Genomic DNA, 18,406 nt, shown 5'->3' on the forward strand with positions numbered 1-18,406 from the left:
AGAACTTCCCCATAGTTGTTACTTATCACAGATTTGCAGCTGTCAAGTCAATTCAGTGACATACTGCTGTCACTATACGTGGCTAATGTATTAAAACTGCGTCCCTCACGGCCCAGAGGAGTAAAACAAAAAAACTTTTAGCGGCCCTCTAGGAGGTGGTTGCGGCCCAACCATGGGCCCTGGCCCTATGTTTAAGAACCACTGCTCCACTGCATACATGTGATTGCCTCTCACACACATTTAAAAAAAAAACTAGATGAAATAAAATAAAATAAAGACCTCTTACACTTGATGTTTGCAGATGATATAGTGATTTGTAGCCAGTTGGCCAGAGATGAAGCTGCAGGGGAAATACAGTTCCTGTAGCAGTTGATAGTTAAGAGAATGGACAGAGCAGGTGAAGAAGACAGTGACCAGGTTGATCTGTGATAGAAGAGTAGCCGTTGTATCTAACATGTAAGTGTGAGAGACGACGACTCTGAGGGTGTCATTAGGAGTGACTGGAAAGGAAGGGGTCAGTAATGAGTGTATTGGAGGGACAGCGCCTGTTTGAGGACCAGGACGCCAGATGGTTTAGACTCGTGAAGAGGAGACCAGGAGAGTTAACTGTAGATGACAGGTGTGTCAAGGGAGGCATGTCGAGGGCTGCTTTGCTGCAGAAGCCCTAGTGTGCAATACAGAAAGAAGATTCACTCGATGCCATGTGTTGAGTTACATTGCTGGAGTAGCAGAGATTGCGTGCTGTTTCATTTGCGCAAATTTGAAGCAGATCATGGCAGATTGTCCTCCTCTCATCGCTGTTTCTCATGACCAGTGAAGTTCACAACAGTGGACCACCAACTTGGGACGTGAACACGGAGAAATTCAGCTTCAAAACAATAAACTCTGCCGCACAAATCACTGCCAGTGTCGTGTTTTGATTATGGAGACCTTGGCATCGGGTTTCACCAGCCCAGAGTGTTTCCTATGACATGTGTGCATAGTTTCAGGACACGATGAAGTAATAGAACGTTTGAGCAAGTTAAAGCAGCGGGGGGCATTCATCCCATTTATTGGTACAAGACAACAAAATAGCTCTGTGTGTTTAGGTCCTTTGATAGTGTGATGACTGAACCAGTGCCACTGCAATGATGATATTCACATTTGCTGCTCAAAGAGTTCCGCTACCTCATCACTGTTAAACTTTATGAATTTAATTCACTGCAACATTACTTAATGCATCGAAAAGTGCTTGTTAAACTAAAAAATACATTTCCCCTCCAAGTATTACCACTACTCAGATATGATATATGAGGTAGTTTTTCAGGTTTACACCCTCCTGAAACCTGTAATCTGACATTGTAGTCATCATTTTTAAAGACTGAAAATGTGTCCTAAAATAGTTAATGCCAAGTGAAGTTGTGAGACAAACAGATTTTTATTTTTATTTAGTTTTTTTATTGAAAGTAAGGACCATATTTTCTATGCAATGCACAGCCTGTGGGTCAGATTTGACCCTTGTTATTTGGCCCTCATAGGGTCAGTGTCAAACAAAGCATGTTCTTCACTTTCATCTTGCAATATTTAGATTTGAGTTTCTTTATAAAAAATCTAAATGATTTATTCACCATTGACCTTTAAAAAAAATGCCCATATAAATGTTTTTTTTTTTTTTTTTAAACCTAAAACCTTTACAATATAAAATATCATTATTTTATATAGTAAAGATATTTCTTTACATTTTTTATCACTTTAGTTCCTAGAGAAAAAAAAAATCGGACTTTTATTTTTATTTTGCATTTATGTTGTTTTTCTCCCACACATTTATTGTTTTATATCGACAGTCTTTCAAATGTATGTGGATAAAAAACAATACATGATACAAGACAAGACACACCGAAAGGAACTACAGATCTACTCCAATTCTTCTTCTCACATGTCCATCTCTTTAATCTTCAGAAACAAAGACAGGAAACAAAGTCTCCAGACAAACAAAGCCTCGCAGATCTGAAAGTAAAAAGCACCATGTGAATTTGAAGTAAATAATGACCTAATTTTATTAAACCATCCTCTGTCTCACATTTTCCATGCTGGTTTTCTGCTCCCAGTTTTCCATGCGGATACATATTTAGACAATGAAGTTCAGCAAAGGCCAGTGGATCTCTGCAGAAGTCCTCTCATATGATCTCATCATCCGTGACATGTGAAGTCAGCTGAGAGCACTTTCACAGATTAAAAACGTCTGTTATTATCCAAAACATTCATTTGACTCGTGGTCGCCAGGATTATTAAAAATGTGAGTTTAACGTTGAGTGATGTAGAAAGCAGTGCAAGTTGATATAAACAGTCATTTACTTACAGTACGGCTGAATATCAACGTGTTCAATTTGTGAATGAACAGAAGTAGCATCAACTTTGTGGCCGAAATCGTCAATAAAACAAAGCAGTGTCGACATTTATGCTATGGAAACAGTTTTCACATATCTGGCCCTTTAATTAACGCCAGACAACTGGATTTATTTCTCCAACACCGTCGGAACAAATGACCTGTTTTGCTGGAATTCAGCTCCATATGTGTCGGAGTGATTGAGTCGTGCTGCTCGGCTCATGTAAGCCTTTATAGTTGGTCAGCCTTGGACCGACGTTGGAACAAGCTGTCGAATCAAATCATCCTTTGCATCTGTTTTAAACACAACAGGCTGCGCTCTTTAAAGATGGATTGTCCTATATGTCAAAAGTGGCCGTGCGTGTTTCAGCGAATGTGAAAATTGTTGGCAAATGAAGTGTGACCCAGACTGACCAAAGCCTCAGGCGTGCTCAATTCTGCTTTATAGTCCGCCCCCAGCTTTCACTTCCATGTCTCATTTATTCAAGCTCCGTCTTGTCTGTTCGTCTTTAAACGGGCAATAAATGTTCCTCCCTATGGTGGTGAGAAGAGACATTTTAAAACTAGCCTTCCTCTATGTTATTTTCTGCAAACAGTCTGACACTCATGATAGATGTTGCTTCTCATTTATGAGGCAGCGGAAAGTAGCTACGCGCCTGTTTCTGCCATTATCTGCAGTGTTTTGGGTTTTTCTGTCACATGAGTCCTGGATGTTGGCAAACACTTGATCATGAAAAATGGCTTCGCTGGTCCTCTGATGAAGATGGCTTGAAGGAACAAAGGAAAGAGAATGACGGATGGTTGTCTTTGAGAGGAAGCCGTTGTTGATTGGATTGGCAGAGTGAGGTGGTGGTTCCCTCGTCCTGAAAATATGGTTTCGTGAACTTATTACAGAAGTGTGGAAGGACTCTGAGGGGGAACTATTGCACCTCTTGTTACTGAAATACAAAGAGGGTTCAATTCCATTGGTGGCTTCACTCTTCTCCCTGAACTGAGGAAACTTTCTGGGCTGGTTAGTTTTGTTTGTAGCTGTTCTTTTTTTCCCTACAGAGACTTGCACTGTCAGCTGCAGCGCCCGACAGTGTTGCCCCATTACCACTAAAATGCAATTGGATTACTGAGCTCTTGATTTGTATTCAAAGATGGTCACAATAAGCTGGGAGAGCGATAGTTTGAAGAGCTAAAGGTCCCTGGTTCGAACCTGGGTTTCGGCAAACAGAAAGTGATCTAATTTTCCGGAGGAACTTCCCAACTGTGAGATCATTTTGATTTACAAATGTAGACTTGTGTGGGATAAATCTCAGTTAGAAAAGTTGCTAAATAACATCAAGAACAGATTCCAAGCACGTGTGTGACTCATTTGCAGCCTAAAGGTGGAGCTGTTCTGCTGTACACACGACTTTTTCCATGGTAACAGAAAAACAGTGTTGCTTGTCGTAAACTTGGCGACAAACCCACTGGAAAAACTTTACTGAATGATGGCTGCATAAATGCCTGGCCACTCCAAGGATGTTCCTCTTCTCCTTATTCTTTCTCTTTCGACTTCTCCCTTCAGCAGTGGCCACAGCAGATCATCTTCCTCCATCTCACCCTGTCCTCTGCTTCCTCTTCTCCTGCTTCACCACCTCCATCAGTCTCCTCTTTGGCCTTCCTCTCCACCTTCTGCCTGGCAGTTCCAACCTCAACATCTTCCTACCAATGTACTGGCTCCTCTGCTTCCTGATCCTATCCATCCTGCTCACTCCCAGAGAGAAGCTCAGCATCTTCATCTCTGCTACCTCCAGCTCTGCCTCCTGTCTTTTCCTCAGTGCCACTGTTTCCAAACCATACAACATTGCTGGCCTCACCACTCTTTTGTACACCTTCCCTTTCATCCTTGCCCACACCCTTTTGTCACACATCACACCTGACAGTTCTCTCCAATGAGTCTATCCTGCCAGTATATTTTCAGATCATTGTTCAAGACTGAAATATTCCATCAGCCAGTCTTCTCATATTTCAAGCTTATTTTCATGAAAATGTACGACAACTGCTCAGAATAACTTCTGAATGAATGGAACACACTAGATTGTCCAACTCCTCGAATGATCCTTTGGTGCTGGTGACATACTGGGTCATTTATTCCATGTCAAAGCAGAGAAAGTAGCAATGGGAAAAGCACCATTAAAAGTAACTAAATTAAAAAGTGAAAACTTTAAAACTGTAGAAAAAAGTCTGCCACTTCCACAGGTGTTAATGGCAAACACATCATAATACAGCAAGAAAGTTAATACTCTGTTTCCACTGGACTTGTGTAGGTGAGCTGATTTTTGACAGCAACAATGAGCTAGTAATGTTTAAATATCTCAGCTGGATGATGGATTGTAAGTATATATTAGCATAAACGATGGTCTCATTGTGTAAAATATTCTTTCTGATAATTTAGCAAGTATAAAAAGACTTGTAGTCAAAATGAATTCTTTGTTCCGGAGGAGAAAAATAGTCCTTCATTGCAGCAAATAACTGTAACAACTGCAAAACACATGTGAACCAACCACTGAGTGAAACTAGCTCCATAACCTACTTGGTGTATTTTACTGCAGATGTGCGAGAGGCTGAGGTCACTCACGTGTTCCAAGCTTTCGTGACCACACTTGGGCTCAGAGAAGAGGGGTGGGGGGTCCAACCACGTCCACAAACGTCACACAGAGAAGAACCTGTTGTAATGAGAGGATGGGACTTCTAGACTCACGCAAAATTCCTTTAATAATTTATGGCTCACAGAAATGTATCGGTATGGTCGGCGGGCTGAGGAGCGTGAAAGTGGATCAGATAGAAAGCGAAGAGCGCTGAGAGGTCCTCTTCTCTTTGAGGCCGGAGGGCTGCCAATATTGCATCTGTTTCTGAGCAGAGCAGTGGCGATGGAAAATCCAGTGGCAGGAGGAAAATCCAGCACAGAAACACACTAGCATGAACAGCAGTTGGCTCTCTGCAGTTCAGTCCATTGTACATCACCTTGACCTTAATCTGATAAACATCTCATCCGACCGCACATTTAACACGTCATCTGGTGATGCCCTTAAAAATACTGAGGGCATAATGGTGGCTATCATTGCAATTCCATCACTCCAGTCTGCACGTTGTTAAGTACTACAGTTTCGAGGGTGGAAGAGGAGGAAAAGTTTAGTTCTTTGATGTGCTACTGCTCACATATGCATGTCTCCCGTGACTAACTGTTGGAGCTCGAGACAGAGATTCCAGAACCGTAAGATAAGCTCAATGAAGTCAACATGTGACCTCAAGTGACTTCATATTGTAATTCTGAATATCAAACGTTGTAAAATAAGTGAAAGTGTCAGTTGATAGTTCGCCTCTGAACACCTAAGATAGATACAGTATATTCCCATTTTTCAGTTGTCAGTCGATAGTTGGTTTTGAAGTGGCTGAGAATGAAGAGACTAAAAAACATTAATCCGTCGTGAGGTTAAATTGAGGTCAAAATAATGATATAATTGTATTGTTTTACACTCCAGTCATTGTTAGAAATCTGCTAGCTAATGAACTAGCATTGAACTAGCTACTTATCGTCATTATTCATAATGTTTCACAGTGTTCCACCTGAATGCGTGTTCAAGCTAAGCGAATTAGTTAGCATTTTGCTTATTGTCATTCAATTGAAGATACTTAACTGGTGTGTTCCGGTTGTGCAACTGGGAAATTCCCAGTTGTGGAGGATTCTCCTGAGACATAAAGTAGAAGAATTTTCACCACCCTGAACACACAATCCAAGATGGCTTCCCCGCAAGTAAACAGGAAGTAGGAATTCTGAATCAATGAAATATGGCAAAAGAAACAAATACATTCCATAAATTTGTGTTTCCTCTTCATCCTGAGGGTTTTCTACTTGCAAATGGAGCGTATTTATGAAGAACTCTGGACAAGGAACGCATGGGAATATCTTTCAGAAACATCAACATCTTATTTTTCGTCATTCCCAGGTGTGACGTCCCACTTCTGAGGTAACCGGAACGCAGCAAGAAATCCATGGTAACAAATTTCCTAGTTTTGTTCCAGACCGACTTACTCTTTGTTTAGTCTTATTATCATGCTACATAGCTCGAAGTTAGCTACGTGGTTAGATGGCTGATAACCAGACGGCTTTAACTCTGACGCATCCATATGAACTAACAATCTTTTAATTTACATTACATGTTTTAATCCTCAATAAAAGATGTTTAACTCAAACACTGCCGTCTTATTTACAGCCCACATACTGTTCTGCCGCTTGCTTATAGCTGTATATCCTGCAGGAGACCTCTGTGGTTGGAGCTTCCAGCTTCTGTCTGGCAACAGCAAACCCTCTTTGTTGACAGCAGGAAATGAAGGTTTGAAATGAAGAAAAAGTATTTTAATATGCTGCCTGGTGAGACTTTGAATGCGACCTTCAAGGCCTCCACAGAGTCGGGGTGATTCAATCCCAGACAGGAAGTCAAATCTCTGGCGCTGGGACAGGATTTTGGGCGACCTCCAGTTATTCTCTTCATCCTAAGACTCCTTTTTCCTTGAACATCCTGAGCTTCCTGCCAAAGCTTTGCCGAGTGCAAACGATAAGGGAGGGCGGCCAAATTTCGACAGACAACGTACTTGTATTAAATCCACCGAGATTAGAAGCTTGCACTGTGGACATGCTCAGCTGACAGGATGGATAACGGAGACGAGGAAACGCAAACGGAGGCTTGACACGGAGAGCTGGAGAAAAACCTGACGCCGTGTCTCCACGAGGTGTCAGGAGGCGTCAAGTTTGAGTCTCCTGGGCACAGATTTCCATTCTTCACTGCAGCGATGATAAAATATTAAAGAGACAGTGAAGGACAGATCATGTGGAGAAGTTTGGAGACGAGGAGAGACCAAGCACAAAGACAAGCAATGAGGTTCTTGGATGTGGTACGAGAGAGGATGATGACGACAAGTTGGGGACTTGCTGATCGGAGAAGAGGAAACACGTTCATATCAAGACTTGTATTCACTGTCTGTTATTTTAAGCCCATATGCAGGATGCAGACAGTGTTTTGTTCTTCAATAGAAAAGAGCTGTCAAACTTGGATCAGGCCCACATGAACCCAAATGGCCCGGAGCGGAGATTTATTACTCAGCTGGACGTCCACGGTGCGCGAGTGTTGCATAACGGCGATGAAATAACATATTTGGTGAATCATTTTTTTCATTTAAAAGTGCATCTGTGAGCTCATGCAGTTGATAAACGCCAATGAAAGTTCCTATTTCTTTCGACTGTGATGGATGATTGACAGGAGTCCGGGCAAATCGATCACCTCAGCGGAGGTACTGAAGTGAAACTTCTCGCTCCCAACCGGCTCGGAGCCAAGCGGGTGCCCTGATTCGAGCTCCAGCACTTTCTCCTGCCAGGAACAACGGATGACAAATCCTGGAAAGTTTTCCCTCCTCAATGTTGCCACTCATTTCTAAATGACTTTCAAGGTTCCGCCTTCACAATAACAGCTTGTGTCCGGGCAAAGAGCACAGACGACTCACATCAGGGAGGAATGTGGGGCACCGAAGAGGAGGGACCGCCTCAGTCTGTCAAATGAAATGGAGCTAATTGGTGCTTTCAACATCTGGCTGCTTCATGAATGTGATGAAATCTGTATTTTTTCAGAAGACATTTGAGGGTTTTTCAGAGAAAATCAGGTCTTTGTGCTCTACTTTAACTGTGGTGAGTCCTGGGTCGGCCCTGAGCTTCCCCCCACTAGAAAACACCCTCTAGATACTTCTTTGACTCAATGGTTGTGAATGACAAAATGAAGACGTGAATTAAGACGTCACCCATGCATGTTAAAAATGAGGAAACAAACCCCAGCCCATGAAGGGCTTCACATTGTTGTGTTCACCACAAAGAAACCTCAAAAACAGCTTGTATCTCTTCCAGCCATTGTTGGAGGAAATGCCAAACCAAACCTTTTTTTTCCATCTGTTACTGGATTATAAAAGATCAAATTGTTCTCCGTGCTTTGAGGAGGATTCATTGTCTCAAGAGAAAATAAAACCATCGAATGTTAGCCATTTAATCTCCAGGATGGCAAAATTTATGATGATCATATTCAACAGAAATCTTTGACAGAATTAAGAGGAGAATCAGATGCAGAAATATGCATTTGGAGGAGGAAAGAATTGAAGTGGTTGAATGGAGTGCAGTCAAAATAAGAGTACATTGAATCACGTTATTTAAAACTTTGTTTAAAGGTTTGTTTGACTATGTAGGGAAATGTCAATATTTCAATTATCCAATAAATATAAATTGTTCTAGTAATGCTACCAAAAATATATATATATATACATAATAATAATAATCATTAATACCTCGTAATTGTATAATAATTCCATTTTAGCTCAATGGATTTAATGAATTATTGATTAAATTGAGCAATAAACATACTTTAAATTGAAATTCAAAATAATTATATATTATATTGTATATATAATTCTGTGTTGGTTGTGTATTAAAGTTTAGCATTATTCTGAACAAAAAAACATGTTTTTTTTCCTGAAATAAAATGCTTTTATATGCAGTGGCCTAGTACTTTCGATGAAACAGGGAGAGGTTTGTTAAACCCAGAAAGTGGGGCATCAGGAAAGCCAGAGAAACTCAATCCTGGCTGGACTCTGGAAAAAAGGAAATAGCTGTTGGCACTCGCCAACTGAAGTACTTTAAAACAAAACCCCTCAGCTAATAAAAGTGTGAGTGGATTTAAAAGGCTAGTTATATCTTCCAAACGTGAGTGTGACTTTATGAGCCTGATAAATTTGAAGGAATCTGTTTAAATAAGCCTGAAGTTGTCCGCGACCTCTGCTCTGGAGGCTTCAGGGACCGAAATACAGGCTGTGGAAAAAGGTCAAGCTACTGTCAGGGATCAAGAAGAAGTTGCTATTGCTCAGGTGCATCTGGTAAAACAGCTGTTTCTGTGGCGTGACTCTCTTGTTTACCTGTCAATAGACCGACATCATTTAGAAACTTTGGTGCCAACTGTAAAACGTAAATATCTTAATCATCTCAAGATGATGTATGTTGTTGAGTTGTTGCATTATGGGGTGGTTTTAGTTTTAGTAATTTGCCAAAGAAAAGTTAAGTTTTACCTAACTGGGGATAAGCTGGAGAATACTGCACCCCAGCGGCCAATGGAAGCATTACAACAACATGGTTACAGATGTGGATATTTTTACAATTTAAATGCGCTTAGACAATGTTCGATCATGCGACATTAACGTGATTAGAATATGTTTCAGCCATTAACATAAAATCACGATGTCATCGAGAGCGTATCAGATGAAGCTGAGGCTCGAGGTTGTGATCAACCCAAGCCAGATTCCACTGACTTGCAGCACCAGTCAGGGAGGATTCGATTCAGTTACAACTTGAGTCAACCAATCCTGCTTCCTCTTCTACTTTATACCTCGTAAAAGCGCTTCTAATGTGATGCTTTTTGGTGTTCACTTTTGCTCTTTCGGGTATTATTTAATGAAGTTTTGCTATGACTTTACACCATGTATATTCTCTTGAGTGCCATCCCAGCTGCATAGACTGCGACTAGTTTAAGACCGAGTTACCTGCTGACAACAAGCCTCTGCATGACAGCGCACAGTGGGGGGGGAACCAGAGTGTCGAGAGGGAAGCCACACGTAAACTAACAGAAAGGAGTCAGGTCCAATCCAAATCCAGAGATGAAACAGCTCACCCGGCTGAGTATTCTTTGGCAACTCACAGATGACCTAACAAAGCAGTGCTTCAGCGTTAAAAAGAAAACACATTATGGATAAGTTATAAAGGCTTATTTATTACACAACAAAATATGGATTGCTATTACATGATTTTTATGTCTTGCTCTGACAATGTAATGTGCACACTGATACTGACGCATGATCTTTTTGGTTTGTTGGGTAGAAAAGGCTCTTGCAAAAGCATCCGGGTGCAGATCTGTAGAGTCACATTTGAATTAATAGAGTTTGGGACCATGATCAAGCTTCATTTCTCTGGACACTTGAGGGAGATGTGCGCGTTGTTGACAGAAGTCTGTGTGCAGCTACCGGTTAAAGAGCTCAGCCTGACACAGAGGGACTACTTTTTAGCGGTCTGGAGACGCTCACTGACGTTTTCCCAGTTAATGACATTCCAAATCGCTTTAACATAGTCAGGTCTGACGTTCTTATACTGAAGGTAGTAGGCGTGCTCCCAGACGTCAATGCCGAGAAGTGGGATGAGACCTGAGACCAGCAGAGAAGGACCAACATCACTAAGATTGGAAGACTTTAAAGAAAGAAGGGTGAAACAGCAGACCTGTCGTCCCCTGGAGAGGATCCTGGTTGGCACAAGCAGCGATACGAAGTCTTCCGCTGTCCTTTTCGAAACCCAGCCAGCCCCATCCGGAACCCTGCACCGCCACCGTGGCAGCAGACATCTTCTCTTTCATCGCCTGGAAGGAGCCAAAGTCTCGCTTGATGGCATCCATCAGCTCCCCTGCGAAGAACAACAGATAAAGAGGACGGATGTTTTATATTTACCTCAGTTAACAATTCACATTACTGGGCTGAAGAAAAACAAACAAGGAATTAAAAACTATCATACGCTTCATAAGCAGAGTGTTTTTATTGATCAACTGGTTATAGCTTGACTGAAATGTATTTGGATCAAACATGACATGCAGACAAATGAAGGCTTTATGATGTGGAGGCTTTGGCGAGGCTTACGTTCCATTTTCTGGATATTAGTCAAGTCTCTCATAAACAAAACAAAGGTGTCCAATAAAATTATGCATTTTAGCTGCAACAAATTTGGAGTTAATAACTTTCCATACCTTGTGGTTCCCCTCCACCATTTGGAGAGAGGTTCGTCCAGAAAATAGTGTGGTTAATATGACCGCCACCGTTGAACTTCAGCGCAGCCTGGAGAGAAACCTGCGTGGTGACATCTCCTGGAGTAGATCAGAGATACTGTTTTCAGGAGGACAGCTTGACGCGTGAATCCAATCTGACGTGAACAAGCTGTCGCTCAATCGTACCCTTAGCCAGTGCTTCTCGGTATTTCTCCTCTGTTACATTGAGGTTGTTGACGTACGTGGCGTGGTGTTTGCTGTGGTGCAGCTGCATGATCTCGGCATTGATGTGTGGCTCGAGAGCTCCATAGTCGTAGGTCAGGTCAGGGAGGGTGTGCTTGAGCCTCGCTGACGCCACCAGGGGGGCATTAGGGGTCAGGCTGGCTGCACACCTGGAAGGGAACAAGGACTGTTGTTGACAGTGTGGAGGCCTTTTACATCATTTACGAGAAAAAAAATGCTAGAAATATTCTAAGAGAAATATTCTATAGATGAAGAAAGAGCGCACATAAACATACCTTTAAAATAGACTGCATTATACCAACCCATGTGACCTGCCACATACTAAGCTTAGATAACACCCCAGGTTACAAAACTTTGGCAAATGGGTGTTTTGGCAAAATATACAAACAAAGACCAAAACTAAACATTCACCATATTTTGGTTTCCACGGCTGCCATTCATAGTTTCAACGCACCTCAAGTTCACGGCTAGAATGGGACCGTGCTAACCGCTAGCCTTTGCTAGTCTCAAGTTCATTGGCAGCAGCTGCAAATCATAGGAAACGCCCGGCTTGTTTAACAGTCAGATGTTAAAAAATATAGACTCGCAATCTACCTGCGAAGCTGAGCAACTCTGCAAAGCATGTTGGTGTGTGGTGTCCAATGGTTCAACAGGGGCGCTGCTAACTGCCCTTGAAATGTGCGTCAACTTGACTGAGCGAGTATGGACTGAACCATTATCACCAAAATAGGTAGAGTCTCGTACACTGGAGTTCGGGAAACATTTCTTGCGTTTTCACTTAAGCAAAATCAATTTTACAAATTAGATGAGAGTATCTGATTACGAATAAAATGCTATGTTAATTAAACAATCGACTCTTGGCAACGCAGTTGTTTTGAATAACAGGTGACATGTCCCCCTTTTTTAATAGATAACGAAGTTGTCTTTGTTGCGTTCAAGACGCACACGGAAAGTACGAGAAGAGCGCGTGCCGTTCATTTGTTGACAACTTAGCATATCCTAAAAGCATATCACCGGAATTTCAACTTTTTATATTGCACGTTATGACACTGTTTAATACGCCTGGGCAAACGTAAATTGGTACTTTTAATATTTGAAGGACCAAAGGCAAAAGGTCAACACGTAAGCTTTCTTCGCAAACAGCAGCGATCGCCTACAGCAAACATTGCATCACTCAGGTGACAAAAGTTCATATTCACTCGAACGCCAATGTCTTGAAACGTTCAAGTTCGTTTTAGTGAGTTCAGATGTTTATAGACGTAGAAATAGACATTAGCAAGGCTAAGTCTGAGCCTGGTTTAAGTCTGAGACTGGAGAATGGTTCTCTGTGGAAAACAATTCTTGATCGCAAAAATAATAATTCATAAATAAAGTAGAACTGGAACCCTTGAGTAAATGTGACTTATGATGTACGGGGTGGAACAAAAAGAACTTTTCTAGTGTTTGCTACATGACGTCGTGGTTTGGAGAAACGTTTAAGATTGTGTCCTCTGATATGATATCAGAGTGAGACTCCCTCTTCTCACGCGGGATCTTTGGTTGTTCTCTGCAGCGCCGCCATCCAGCCATTCTGCACCGAGGGGATGATGTGACTCCGCCAGAACGAGGCTTACATCGAGAACTACCTTGCTTCAACCGACGAGGCTCGCCAGTTTTAGCAATTTGTCCAGTCGCGAGGCATTACGGACCATCGACGGAGCGGGTTCTGGTAAGCGTTCTGGCTGTTTATCTCGTGGAACAGCCCACTAGTTTCAGCGAAAGGAACGTAAGGGAGGGAGTCGTTTCCTTCACCGCCATTTTGTGATGACAAGGAGGCGAAAACGGTCAATATTTCCACATAGAAACGTTAGTTTAAGGCAAAAATCACCCACACATTTCCTGTTCTAACATGCCAAGATGTCAATCGAGGTATTTAACAAACATTTTCGCATTATTTGGCCATATTCTAGCAGCTGCTTTTTGCCGCTAGCAGACACGAGCTAACGCTTCAGTGTGGTGGTACATGTTAATGCAGTCATGCTCAGTTCGGCGTCTTATATCTGTTAAAGTGCAATACACTTCACTGCAACTCAGGCTTTTTTGTTGTATTGTTTTTCAGATTCGAAATGACCAACGAGGAGCCACTTCCTAAAAAGGTGAGTTCATACTTCCTCGGTATATTTTTCTGCTGATGATCTACATGAACCTAAATATGACCTATATTGTTTCTTCATCTAATCTGCGATCATGTCTTCCCCTTCAGGTTCGCCTGACCGAATCTGACATGAAGACGTTGACCAGAGAGGAGCTCTGCACAAGGTAGATTACAGCTCTCTATTCGCCAACCTACCATGATAGACGATTTATTGACATGAAATCTCCCTTTAGGTGGAAACAGCATGAAGCATATGTGCAAGTCCTGGAGTCCAAATATGCGGACCTATGCTGTAAGTATGCTGTTATTGTTATTGGGTTGTCTTTGTCAATCGCAAAGTCTGCGTGTGACAACTTGATGTGGGTTGTGGAGAGGATATTTCATCTAGTGTGTATTTCCTCCCTCCTCACGTGCCTCAGCCAATGACGTGCCTGGCCTGAAGGAATCTGAGGAGAAGCTCAAGCAGCAACAGCAGGAGTCTGCACGCAGAGAGAACATCTTGGTCATGCGACTTGCCACCAAGGAGCAAGAGATGCAAGAATGCACTGTAAGTACCTTTCGATTTTGCCGAGATTATTCTGACACTTATGTTAAATGCTTACCGTCATATCAAAGATAAAGTTGCATTGTTTCTCTGATTCTATTTGTGATGGCTTCATGGCTTCAAGGTGGAATTTAATATGTCGATAAAGGTGTCTTTTGAAAAGACCGGCAGCTAGTTCAGTGAATCACTGGGGAATTATAGCACCACGTGCCAGTCTGACTTGCCAGCTGAGTCGTAGCAGACTGAGTCATTTTAAGGCCACGTTTAAGACTTGGATTGCATCATAATACCTGTAATTCCTTACACTCTATCTGTAGAATCTGTGTTGGTAGTTTAAAGGTGTTGGAACATGGAACACTTTGTTTACTGCTTTTATAGCTCTGGACCTGACAGTTCGTAATAATGTCCAATAGTGAAACTTTACAACTAACGTGAGCAATATACCCCTTTGAAGTGATGTTGACTTACTTACAATGTTAATACTCTCATAATAATTAGATTTCTGTGCATTTACTTTGCTGAAATCCTTATGTATTTCAGTATTGTTAATGCTACAGTGCTACAGTTTGAAACTGAGATAAAAAACAAAAGCATCATTGCTGTCCCTCCATGGTTACTAACACTTGTTTGTTTTGTCCTGTAGACCCAGATCCAGTATCTCAAACAAGTCCAGCAACCAAGTGCGGCCCAGCTGCGGTCATCCATGGTGGACCCAGCCATCAACTTGTTTTTCCTCAAAATGAAGGCTGAACTGGATCAGACTAAGGACAAACTGGAGCAGGCCCAAAATGAACTGAGTGCCTGGAAATTTACACCTGATAGGTAAAGACAATCAAAAATAACACCCCCACCCTCCCAGAAAAAGTCAAGAGTTCCTCACGCCCCCCACCCGCACGCTCACTGCAGGCATGCAGGAACAATGGTGGGGGGGGAAGACTGACAAAAGCTGTTCTCACCATGAGATGCAGACTTTACAGACAGCCGAAAATGTTTTTGTACTCTCGCACTGTGGCAGCCACACATCACGTAAACTAAACTGAAACCACAGTATGGTCAGGTGACACTTGTGTTTCAGCTCTCTCTCCCCGCGTACCTCCTCACCGTCCAGGGGCACAAAGGAGTCCGGACTGTTCCCGCAGAGGTGGTCACCCACTTCCCGATACGGATACACACGTGCCACCCCCGCAGACAGTCCCGATATTCAGTAGGGGGGTGAATGGCATGGCGGAGATGGGGCAGGGCGCATCCCTAGCCTAAAACGGCAATTGAACATTTTAAAGACAACCATAAACTTTCTTTTTAAAGACATTTAACGGTGGATAACGCCATACGTACATTCGTAACGCCACCTGACGAGATCAGGCGTTTTGGACAGTCTAGGTAACTGCAGTAACGTGAGGATTCTCAGATTTAACGTAAGACTTTGGGAGTGAGGAGCCGCTAGGGAAGAACATCATAAGACTGTGGGCGCAGCCAGGTCCTTGTCCTCCGCGGACTTTGGTTCAGGCAAGAGGTCACCGCTCTCTCAGCACGGGCCCTTCACGGTAGTGTGTTTTCTTGTTTCATATTCTGACTTGTTCCTCTGAATTTTGACCGGATCTTTTGCTTCTCTGAAGCAAACGCTTCCTCCAGTATGTCTGTGAACATGATTTGCTTTCGTTGGTTTCACCTGGTCTTTAAAAAAGGACGACCGCAGCTTCACTGTTGTCGATGGAAACACGCAGCTGTAGGTGTATTGAGTTTTCAAGTCGCAAATGTTCTTAACCCGCTTTGTCGACGACGATGTATCGATTGTATTTGTATGTGTTTTTGTGTTTCACCTCACAATCTTCTTCGCAGCTTTAACTTCTATTTTGTTTGACAAACCTTAGGTTTAAAGGTGGTGAGATTATTGCTGTCAGCTCAGACAGGTTTAGGTGTTTAATAACAATGTTAGTTCTGTTCCTCTTCTCTAACTTGAGCAGGGGTTGTTTTTCAGTGTTCACCACATTCTAGAGCTCCAGCAGCTACTTACGATCCTAAATTTATTGACTCGGTCCCCCGTCTGTGTTAAGCATGCCTGGTCACTGGAAACTGCTGATGTAAATCAAACATGACTAGGTTGTCGCCTCTGTTTTCACTCTAATCGACCTCTGTGAACTAATTTGTTTGGACGACCTCAGCTGCGTATTCTCTCTAAATAACGGGATTTTTCTGTGTAACATTGTTTATTCTGGTTCCTTTACATATGTGTTATTAACATCAGGAGATGACCTGAATGTATTGTTCTTGACTTTGGTCATGTTTTAAGTAACTGTGTGACGGTAATGTTTTTTTTTTTTCCGTTTTAACTTCCATCACTGTGCTAAATGTCCCTGTGGTCTTGGAGATCCTGGTGTAGTCTAGGTTTGACTTGCTGAAGTTTGGACTTCCTGATGTGATTGTCTCCTGGTTCATTTATGTGATGTGAGACTTGTTTCCCTTGCAGCCAGACGGGGAAGAAACTGATGGCCAAGTGTCGGATGCTGATCCAGGAGAACCAGGAACTGGGTCGGCAGCTGTCCCAGGGCCGCATCGCCCAGCTGGAAGCCGAGTTGGCGCTGCAGAAGAAGTACAGCGAGGAGCTCAAGAGCAGTCAAGATGGTAGGAACATGCCCTTATTCTAACCTGCTGTGGTTGTTCAGATTGTCTGGCTTTTTCTTCCTCAGCTGATTTTTGACAGACTTGTGCTGTTCTGCAACCTAATGTTGTGGTTTTGCATGCGGAACTTTACGCGAGGCTGAGAAACTGCCGTGCAATAATGAGTTTGAATTCTATGGTTTAATAGTGACGGTTAGCTAGTGGTTGTTGGATTGAACTCTGGCCAGTGAACAAGGCTCAGGGTGGACTGTACTGGTCGATTGATGGCAGCTCAAATGTCTTCCTCTCTGTGTTCAAGAGCAATATTGGTAGTTCATTCACCACAAAAATGACCTCTGCTTTCACCCTTCCAGAGTTGAATGACTTCATCATCCAGCTGGATGAGGAGGTGGAGGGAATGCAGAGCACCATCCTCGTCCTGCAGCAGCAGCTGAAGGAGAGTCGCCAGCTGCTGTCTCAGACTCAGGGGTCCTCAGCAGGGGCAGGGCCCAGCAGGACTTCCCCCTCTGATTCCAGTGTGTCCACAGAACCCTCCTCTCAGCCCGAGCAGACCAGCGCACCCTCCGACCCAGCAGGGAAAGATTCAGGGAGGGTCTTGAACGGACCAAGCAACGGCAACTCATCCCAGAGGAGCGAGACCACTACACCCAGCCTCTACCGGGAGGTGAGCAGCACGGAGGAAGACTTTCCCATGTCCCCCATGGCGTCCAGCCCCGGCGAAGCTGAGAGCAAACTGTCCAACCACTCGGAGGAGGCCGCGGGGAGTCAGACTGGAGCCGCACGACCTGCTGGATTTGGAAGCCAGTTGAGTGCCGGGTACGAGAGCGTGGACTCTCCAACCGGCAGCGAGACGTCATTGACTCAGCACTCAAACGACACAGACTCCACCACCGACACCCACGAGGACAAGGCAGCCCTGGTCACCAAGGGCACCAGGACTACAGGGTCACGGCATGCTCAGAACGGCCTTGACGCTGCTTGCAACAGTGCTGCTTTGTAATGTACTGACACATTCTGTTTGTTTTTCTTTTCTTTTTTTAAAAAAACCACAAACAAGTTCGTCTGTCACTGCACTCTTCCCTTGACTCTGGTGATGCATCTGTGTTGCTTCATGGGAATGTAACAGGAGCCAGTTCGATTTTATCGGATTAAAAAAAACAAACTATCACTTGGCCGTGAGGCCGTGGCTTGCTTTCAATATCAGACATCTGGTGTTGTAACCATTGTCAAAGTCCGATAAAGGTCTCGAATGGCGGTAGATTCAAACATGTTCACATGGTCATTTTTAGACGTTGGCCTGTGTTTTCATTTCTTTTTTTTAAATCAGTTTTAATTTTTCATTGATGAGAAATTTCAGTTGAAAAGAGTGTTGAATTGTTAGTAGTTTCTATGCGGTGATCATGTTACTCTGACTTCAGTCCTTTTCATGTACTGACCAAATATCAATAAAGACTTTTAATACGAATGGACAAATCAGTTATTTGAGAACCCTATGAGAAAGGAGGGAGAAAAACCTCCAGGAGTGGCTTGTATTCACTCTGCATGAAGAGTAATGCCTCATTACTCTCTGGTTTTGTTAACAAAATAAAAGCTGTATATGAAACGTGAACGTTCAGGTTTGTGAGATTAGCATTCTCAAT

At 42.9% G+C, this 18,406-nt stretch overlaps 2 protein-coding genes and 1 long non-coding RNA gene across 4 annotated transcripts; 1 reads left to right on the plus strand and 2 right to left on the minus strand.

Annotated features, from left to right (window-relative positions):
- Positions 1 to 1,806: 1,806 nt before the first annotated feature.
- LOC128768540 (uncharacterized) lies at positions 1,807 to 6,102 on the minus strand. The gene is made up of 5 exons (XR_008416249.1): positions 5,127 to 6,102; positions 4,974 to 5,061; positions 2,780 to 2,899; positions 2,060 to 2,201; positions 1,807 to 1,986 (listed from the first exon to the last, which is right to left on the minus strand). It is a non-coding gene; the product is annotated as an uncharacterized LOC128768540 (long non-coding RNA).
- A 4,082-nt stretch (positions 6,103 to 10,184) lies between these two features.
- sod2 (superoxide dismutase 2, mitochondrial) lies at positions 10,185 to 12,190 on the minus strand. Of its 2 annotated transcripts, none has more exons than XM_053881462.1 (5): positions 12,064 to 12,190; positions 11,413 to 11,618; positions 11,209 to 11,325; positions 10,692 to 10,871; positions 10,185 to 10,618 (listed from the first exon to the last, which is right to left on the minus strand). In XM_053881462.1, the coding sequence occupies exons 1-5, from the start codon at positions 12,090 to 12,092 to the stop codon at positions 10,473 to 10,475; spliced, it is 678 nt and encodes a 225-aa protein (XP_053737437.1). In that variant the 5' UTR covers positions 12,093 to 12,190; the 3' UTR covers positions 10,185 to 10,472. The 2 variants fall into 2 exon arrangements, with proteins under 2 accessions (XP_053737437.1, XP_053737438.1); XM_053881463.1 differs by lacking the exon at positions 12,064 to 12,190 and adding an exon at positions 11,924 to 11,997.
- A 245-nt stretch (positions 12,191 to 12,435) lies between these two features.
- Positions 12,436 to 18,230, plus strand: wtap (WT1 associated protein). Its single transcript, XM_053881461.1, has 9 exons — positions 12,436 to 12,647; positions 13,022 to 13,177; positions 13,568 to 13,604; positions 13,712 to 13,767; positions 13,837 to 13,895; positions 14,023 to 14,150; positions 14,791 to 14,969; positions 16,615 to 16,769; positions 17,120 to 18,230. The coding sequence occupies exons 3-9, from the start codon at positions 13,575 to 13,577 to the stop codon at positions 17,764 to 17,766; spliced, it is 1,254 nt and encodes a 417-aa protein (XP_053737436.1). The 5' UTR covers positions 12,436 to 12,647; positions 13,022 to 13,177; positions 13,568 to 13,574; the 3' UTR covers positions 17,767 to 18,230.
- The last annotated feature ends 176 nt before the right edge of the window (positions 18,231 to 18,406 follow it).

The sequence above is a fragment of the Synchiropus splendidus genome, chromosome 12 (genome assembly GCF_027744825.2).
Source record: "Synchiropus splendidus isolate RoL2022-P1 chromosome 12, RoL_Sspl_1.0, whole genome shotgun sequence".
NCBI lineage: Eukaryota > Metazoa > Chordata > Actinopteri > Syngnathiformes > Callionymidae > Synchiropus > Synchiropus splendidus.